The sequence below is a fragment of the Mercenaria mercenaria genome, chromosome 17 (genome assembly GCF_021730395.1).
Source record: "Mercenaria mercenaria strain notata chromosome 17, MADL_Memer_1, whole genome shotgun sequence".
Lineage (NCBI taxonomy): Eukaryota > Metazoa > Mollusca > Bivalvia > Venerida > Veneridae > Mercenaria > Mercenaria mercenaria.
Window position 1 is genome coordinate 59,864,313 of NC_069377.1, and position 9,105 is coordinate 59,873,417.

At 36.7% G+C, this 9,105-nt stretch overlaps 1 protein-coding gene across 1 annotated transcript; it reads left to right on the forward strand.

Moving 5' to 3' along the window:
* Positions 1–7,480, forward strand: LOC128545938 (uncharacterized). The gene is made up of 3 exons (XM_053528340.1): positions 1–310; positions 3,504–3,622; positions 6,456–7,480. The coding sequence occupies exons 1-3, from the start codon at positions 102–104 to the stop codon at positions 6,956–6,958; spliced, it is 831 nt and encodes a 276-aa protein (XP_053384315.1). The 5' UTR covers positions 1–101; the 3' UTR covers positions 6,959–7,480.
* The last annotated feature ends 1,625 nt before the right edge of the window (positions 7,481–9,105 follow it).

Genomic DNA, 9,105 nt, shown 5'->3' on the forward strand with positions numbered 1-9,105 from the left:
ACTTACTGCACAGATTGGCTGAAAAGGTTCAGTTAAAGTAGTACTTAAGCAACGCACGATTCTTTTATGATTATACTTCGGAGTTTCCGTAGTCTGTAAATATGTATAAATTAGAGATTTTCTGGTGCTACATATCTATGATATTAGCAGGTGTTAAACATGTCTGCTCGGAGGAACCATATGTATCCAGATATATGGAAGAAAAACTGTTGGAGAAAATGACCGAGATAGATATTAAGATGCAGATAGCGTTAGGAAAATTAGATAAAATGGAAGAAACTAAAAACCGACAAAGGGGCGGCGTTTCAAGGTAGGCAAATTTACATTTCTTATATTATGTAAAGGAGACTTACTTATGGAATTAGACATATATGACGGGTTGAAAAGTTACAGCTTGCCTACTAAGACAGACCGAGGGAATAAGTGATGCATTATTCTTCCGCCTTGAAAAGAAAAGAATATATTATCTGGTGAATAGTTCGATTTTTTAAAATTCTTTAATCTTAAAATAAAAAGATGAAGAAGAGAATAACATCAAAAACTGTACAATGTATATGGAAAATTTGTTTAAAAAATGGAAAAAGCTGATAAAAAGAGAGGAAAAAATCTCTACGATTTCAATAACTCTTATTGGACAATTATGGTTTTGCTTAATTTTGGGATATTTGGCTATGATAAAAAGAACCTCCCTGAAGCTGACTTTATAATATAATTTGTAATTATTTATCGTGCAAACATTTATTCTATGAACAAAATGGCGTCATTCCAAAAGACCGGCTATCGGGATTAAAATAACAAAACAAAACGTTCAATGATAGGTCAAATAGTACTAAATAGGTAATCAAGCAGCACTTCCGGGCTAGTTGGATAATGGCGGAAAGAAAAAATTCTCCGTTTTTTCCCAGTTAAAGTGATATGTTCATGTTTTATGTAAGCCAGTTCGTGTTTTTATTTCATTGTGGACTTATACTTGACATTTTGGTAGCATTTTCAAGGAGATTTTCTGCATTTACAGAAGTGAATTGAAGTCAGCGACCTTAACCACTCGGCCAAGGAGGCCCCACAGAAATGTAAACAAACCTTATTACTCATGTGTTTATACCCACATTTTAGCTGTCAGTTTGGAAGATATTCCATAGTGTTGACCTGCCAGACAAAAAATCTCTCATAGCAGATATATGACCCCTACTTTTCTTGGTGTTTTTGTGGTTTATAGGTCCATTTTAAAACGGGCCTGACTATGTGTTACAGCTCTCAGAAGATTGTTAATTTTATATAGAACATATAACAAATTTATTTACTGCTGTACAGCCTGATAGATAAAACTCTTTTTCATATCGTTAAATATCAAAATTGAACCGATAACAATAGGCAAGTTTCCTTGGACTGAAGATTATTATGAATTATAATCAGGAACGGAAGGCTAAATAAAATCTAACGAATGCGAGTATTTTTGGTTGCTCTGTCTACAATAAAGATCAGTAGTTGAAGATTTATTATGCGATTTTCTTAAAACCTTACATTTTTGTAGTAAGCTACTGTAAAAATACTAATTTAAAGATTGGATGTTATTTCGTGTTCGTTTATACGGGTATACACCACACTGGGACTTCCAGCAAATCATCAAAGAATCACCAGCGCTATTCACTGGTTTGCCAAAAGTCCCAGTGTGGTTATACCCGCCCGTATATACGCAAAAGAACCTTACTTCTTTAAAATCAACCAAATAAATTTGTTCAATACTTACTGTATACTTTTCTTGCTTTTTTTTTTCCCCCCCCCCCCCCCCCTTTTTTTTTACAAGACGATGATTACTATCATGGAGAAAAATGTCGAGATATGCGAGGTGTAATAATAATTTTTCTCCCTGCTTCGATCATATTTTAACTGTAACAAAGACTTGCATTGTTTCGTTAAACACTCTGTCCCTTCAATTATTATCATATAGAGTCAGTCTTTGTTAACTAATCTATTCAACATACAAGTATAAAAGTTGCTGCAAGATGCAGCAAAAGAAAGCTCCGCGCCAAACAAAGCAGTGTACGTAGTACTGATAGAACAGGAGATGATATAACGATACTGGTGTATTTGTTGTAGACCACAGACAGACATGTTGGAGAAAAAAACATTGCCTTTGTAGTGTGAGCAGGATTTTATTGTTGTATTTAGTGACCTAATTATTGACTGATCATGACCCATATGCGAAACTGACCTCTAAGTTTCGGTACTCGTACTGAGTTTCAAACTTAGCTCAGATGTTATCAAGACCATTATTCTGATAAATGTCTAATCAGGAATGTGGGCTCTAAATGATACTTTCAAGTTAAATGATGAGGAAGGACCAAGATGTACAATGAATGAAACACAACAAACATCATTTTATCCCACCTAGGAGCGTGAAACTCAAAGTTGAAAAGGAACGTGAAAATTATAACCCAAGTGTTATAAATATGTTGACGATTACGTTGGTGTATTTGCTTAGAGGGTATTTGCTGTTGTAGTTGTTTTCTTCACCCCCTCCTTAATAGGACAGCTTCTGAATACGCAGCAGTGAATATTGACTAAACAGTTCGCTACTATAAACACATTTACTACTATATACAGTCATATACTGATCAACTGGTATTTTGGAAGGACAAACAGTCAATGTTGTGCAGTCAGAGAAGACGATTGTTCTGATATTGCTAAGGTCAGTCTGTTTGAAACCTACATTGAGGTAATAGAGCAAGGATACTTTAAAAAGCAAATTACCTTGGTTCAAATGTGCAACCAAAAATTAGCATAAATTAACTTTACAAAGCAGTATCCGGAATTTCGGTTGGAATAAAAGGCCAAACCCCCTATCATATGAAATAAATATGGCAAATAACAATGCCTACAATATAATAAATAAATATTTAAAATAAAATATTTAACTTAATACACACGAAAAAGGAAACCTTCTTTCTGGCGCATTCATCAAACTGGAAACGAAAGGAATTTTCCACGTGATCTCCGACACAAATTGTTTTCTTTTCTGCTCTTTGATTTTTTTCCTGCGTCTTTTTTTCTAGTGAAACTTATTTTTCTCGTTTGTGTTGTCAAATCTGATGTCATTATTATGGGCAAGATCAGACATTAAAAATAAAAAATTTGCAAATCGAAATGAAAAAATCGTTCTACGACATACACTGCACTGGACTGCAGACATCACAAATACTCCGCGCCTGTGGGCGCGGAGAAATAAAGGTTTGAATGTATTTCTTGTAAAAGCACACATCTCATCATAAGAGTCTTATACCATAGGCAACACGAGTTAAACCGGTACTTCCACACCCGGAGCTTGAAATGACAACAGCAATGTTTATGAAAAAAATACTGAAAGCGGTATGAAATATATCTACAGTTTATCATATCAGTATCAGTTGCAAAATACAAAATAGTGACATTTACAAGTACAACCATTGCAAAAGCATGAAATTTACCAATCTCCTGTCTAAAATACTCTAATATATCTATTTCAGTTTGTTGACATCTGGACCACGGGCGTTGCTGGTAAAAAACTTAGAAGACGATGGCTGGGAGATGATTTTTCGTGCCACATCTGGTAACGGACAAAACGCCTATGAAGCATGGACAACAGGTGTTTGTTTTATTTACTTCATTTACACAACGTTACTACTGAGTCCATTTTTTCTACTGAAACCAACGTTTAATAACTAATTCCGTTTTACTGTGTATTTTCCCTGTCATCTGGATCATTTGGCAGTGTGATGCATTACTTGGTACTACAAGATAAAGAGCGGGTTGTTTGCCATTTTATACTTAATACGTACATAATACATAACAAGTGCGTGAATTCAGTTCAGCTCAGCTCAAGCACTAGGGTTGACTCTAGTACCTACTTATTATAACTTCCTCATAGAAGAGCTGGATTCTGCTAACTCTGCTTTGATGAAGGATTGACTGTTCTCGGTCTGTAATGGTCGTACACTTATTGCCAATGCCGATGTTGTGATTGGTCAGTTGCTTTATAGATTTGAGTAATCATATAAGCGTGAGAGCCTACCCTACTGTAGAGATTTTATGTATTTGAATTTGATGTATGACATATATCCATTAATGTTTACCCTATTTTTTCAAACAGTCTTCTGCATGCAAGACATTGTCATTTTTTTCTAATACTTATTATTCACACTTGACTGAGCAACTGATCGCGAAAACTGTTGTCTTTACAAGCTGGCCAGTCAAACTCCGTGACCTTAGAAATAATAGAAATAACCTCTGACGTTAAAATTATTCTTTTTAAATTGAGGCGACTCTCTGGCTGAACGCGCTCCGCGGACTACATATTACTAAACCCGAGCGAGGATGGAAAAGTGGCGCTGTTAAAACATGCCAAACATCTCATTTGTCACAAAGGTTAACATACGTTGTTACCTTCGAATGCATTGTCAATATGTGAAAACAAATCCCATTGCGACCTTTTCATTGTGCGCAACAAATTCAGGCATCGAATGCCAGGATGACACACTCATGAGATTTAGGACAGATACTACTAACTTACAGCCATGAATTACTTGATCAATGACCACTAAGTTTGTTGTGTGCGAGGACGTAGACTGTTAGCGCATCAAATCAGTACATTAGGATGTTAAACAAGAAAAAAGTAAGCAATATATGTCAATAAGGTATAAGCCAGGGCTCCAGTAACCGGATATCTAGACAACCGCCTAAATAACTCGGTGGTATCCGTTTTAGGTGCGAAATTTTAACTTTCCAAACAGACAGTTAAGTGCCGGTCCATTGCACAACTAGGTCACAGGAGCTAAAATAGATTTTTTAACTGAAACCTTTACACTTCTTATCTGAAACCAAAAGGCCTTTGATATTTGGTACATGTATATAGCATTACCTAGATGTCTTCTACCAAGTTTGTTCAAATTATGCCCCTAGGGTGAAAAGAGGTTCTGCCCAGGGGTCCCAAGTTTTACATAGACCTATATAGGAAAAAACTTTAAAAATCTCCTTGTCTGAGAATACAAGGCCTAAGCCTTTTATATTTGGTATGTAGCATTTCCTAGATGTCTTCTACCAATTTTGTTCAAATTATGCTCCTTTGGTGAAAAGAGGCCTTGCCCAGGGGTCCTAAGTTTTACATAGACATATTTAAGAAAAATCTTTAAAAATCTTCTTGTCTGAAAGTACAAGGCCTAGGCCTTTTATATTTGGTATGTAATATTTCCTAGTGGTCTTCTACCATAATTGATCAAATTATGACTCTGGGATGAAAAGTGGCCCCGTCCGGGGCTCACAAGTTTTAAATAGACTTATACAGGGAAAAAAACTTCTTGTCTGAAAGTTCAAGGTCTAGGCCTTTGATATTTAGTATGTAGCATTGCCTAGTGGTCCTCTAACAAGACTGTTCAAATCATGCCCTTGGGGTGAATAAAGGTCCCGCCCGGGAGTCACTTGTTTTACATAGAGCAAAAAGCCTTTATAACTCGGCAATTCTTAGGCCTAGTACTCTCCAACTAATAGGGAGGTTGACATTGAAGTCAAAGGTCAAGGTCACTGTAACCTTTAGTATCAAAAAAGATTATAACTCTGCAATGCTTACGACTAGGACCTTCAAACCTAGTAGGGATGTTGGTCCTGACCAGTAGATGACCCTGAGGGCAAAGGTCTTGGTCAAGGTCACCATGACCTTTAGTACCACAATGCTTGATAACTCGGCAATGCTTGAGGCTAGGACCTTCAAACTTATTAGAGAGGTTGGTCCTGACCAGTAGATGACCCTGCGGGCAAAGGTCAATGTCACCGTGATCTTTAGCACCAAAAAAACTTACAACTCTGCATACTTTGGGTCTAGGACTCTCAAACTTAGTAGGAAGGTTCTTCAAATGAGTCTGACATTCACTGACCTTTACCATGACCTACTGAACTACTTTCTGTATTTGAAGCTACAGCAATTGAATTTGGACCACTTGTACTCTTTTTGCATGATAAGAAACAAGTTCCAAAAATCTCCTTGGCCCGACCTAGATTTGAACCCGGGACATTTAGTTCTCTAAGTTGACACTACCACGTCGCCATAAAAGCTAGCTGATAGGCAAGGGAGTAGAAGTGCCGTATTATACCTCTACTTCACATGGCCCTCTTGTTATCTACAGTACCTAGAAATCAGAGCAAAACTTCTTTTGCCTTAAAGACAAATATATTGCAGTCATTGAAAGGTCTTCATACTTTGTGTCCTACATATCCTGGACTTTACTTTTTGTGCCCCAACAACTCGGTATTAAATTTGGTCTTGTCCTTGCGTCCAATCCTGGGATTCCTCACACTGATGGCCAATATTTAAAACAGACATTGCAACCGAAATTTTACAAGATTATCATTATATATTTATACAGATATGCCCTAGAAGAAACTTTTGCTATGCTTTAACTTGTAAAACTCTTCTTTTTATTTACTAGGTGTTGGTACTTGTGTTGACAAACCGATATCAATGGCAAGGTCATATGCGAGCCACTACAGAAATGGCATAATCTCTAACTGGGCTAATATCGGTATAAAATATGTCAAATATGCCTACTATGATAGCACGCAGGAAGTTGCCTACGTCATATTCAACGCAAGCGGAAGTGACATGAACTCCTGGTTTGACAAGACTCGTGTGATTTCATCCAGCTACTCGGATCTTACTGCCGTCAATAACTTCAACCACTTCTCGATCCTTGGGGATTTCAGGTCAGGAGCACTTGAACGACGTTTTCTCATTAACAGAAGTTATGGCGGCTGTGATGGAGACTATGGGCACCTTGTAGTTTCGGAAAATGAGCCACCTAACACATGTAATTGGGACAAACATCCAACATACCCACAGTTCCTTTATTCCAAGATCAACTCAGTGGACTACTGGGGCAGGAGAATGTTCGGACGTGCTGATTACATGGCAATATTCATAAAAACTAATTAAGCACTTCTTGAACACGTCATACACAACAGGAAATTTATATGCAGACTACAGTTATTTTCTTTGGTTTTACTTTTTTGTTACAGCGGAAATCGTTTATATTCGTAGGGGACTACTTTTCGTAGAAAAGAAATCAAATCCAAACGAACAAGTAAAATTCCCATTCATTTTATATTCAAAATTTAAAGACCCACCACGACCTTATAACCTACTTTTTTCACCCACAAAAACTTCATGAAAATCATTCTTATAATACAGGTAATATACAGCTATACTACAAGTTTTCAGGTGGAAAATTTAGGCCCTTCCTGAATAAATGTGTTTTCACAGGTTAGGGTTAGGGTTACTAACCCTTCATCTGCAAACTTATTCAGTCAATCTCTTTTCAGCATAGTTTTAAGAATATAGATGAATAACTATCTTACACTGTAGAAACAAAATGTGATTGAAATTTAACTAAATACAATGTACATTGATTTCTGTACATATTGCTATATTAATTCAATAAAATGTTCACATTAAACATATTGTCTTGGCATTATATGCCACTGTCAATTTGAAACTAAATACTTGTATATCTCATATTTTTCATGCAAATCATGTATAATTACCATCATGGAAATACAAAAGAATACAGTTATTTTGTGGCGCGTCTTTAAAAGCAGCGAATTCATATCCCGAAGAAATAGCAGTTCTCGCCAAAACCATGAAATTTTCGTGCTCACGAAATTAAATGATTTCACACTAATCGATTAACCCTCCTTGTAAAAGTGACATAATTTTTCTTTCATTTCACATATGCACTGAACTGAAACCGAACCGAAAAAGAGTCCGACTATATGCTTCTACATATTTTCATCCAGAAAATCGGCCAATTATCGGCTAAGATGTGAAAGCCTTAGCCTTTTCCAAAACGAAAAGAAAGCAGTATCAGTTCTGACTTGGTTTCAGTTCGGTGAATATATGAATAGAACAAATCATATTCACTATAAAAGATTTAATTTCATTTTGTCGCGCTTCACCATCGTACAGTCGCGCTTCGTTATCGCCCTGTCGCACTTCACCATCGTAGTGTCACCATCGTACTGTCGTGCTTCGCCATCGTGCTGTTGCGCTTCACCATCGTACTGTCGTGCTTCGCCATCGCACTGTCGTGCTTCACCATCGTAGTGTCACCATCGTACTGTGGCGCTTCGCCATCGTACTGTCGCGCTTCAACAACTTTCCAGGACCGACTTTAATGTATAGAATTGTACAGTCAGTCGGAGGGACGTGTTCTGGATTTAAATACTAATGATCTTGTTTAACATAAATCTACATTTTTATCCAATACGTTTCTTTAATTAAAACTGTAGGGTCATTGGTAAAAAGATAGGGTCGGTTGGTTAAGCGGAAACAAACAACTGTATTCTAGACCTAATTAACACTTTTGCATAAAATTTACCCAAAAGCTTTATAAGCAAAACTTATACAACAGTGTATTTTTATTATTTTTAGCTGACAATATATATGTTAAACGTTTCATGGCTTGAAATATATGAGCTGATTAAACAAGATTTTCTCACAAACAATTGATTACATGTAAATACATTATCATATGAGCCGCATCATGAGAAAACCAACATAGTGCATTTGCGACCAGCATTGATCCAGACCAGCCTGCGCATCCGCGCAGTCTGGTCAGGATCCATACTGTTCGCTTTCAAACCCTATTGCAATTAGAGAAACCGTTAGCAAACAGTATGGATCCTGATCAGACTGCGCGGATGCGCAGGCTGGTCTGGATCCATGCTGGTTGCAAATGCACTTTATTATACCTCTCTTTTGCCTACAATGATAAAATCCCATTACCCGAGAAAGAGATATTTTGACTATCAAAAATATTTTCTACCTTTTTGACACGTGACCAAGCGAAAGTGACTGTCAGGTCATGTGACCGCGCTGATATTTTGAATGTCAAAGGGCAATTAACTGCTTCAATTTTAGCCATATGATTGCCTCTCTTGTACACATATAGTAGTGATGTCACTATTCAATGTGTACACAGGCGTTTACAGCGCTAAAGATGAAACTGTTAAATTAAATGAATTAAAAACATTTTAAACATTTTTATGTACTAAATTTTGTTCAGTATAATAGAATAAATATCA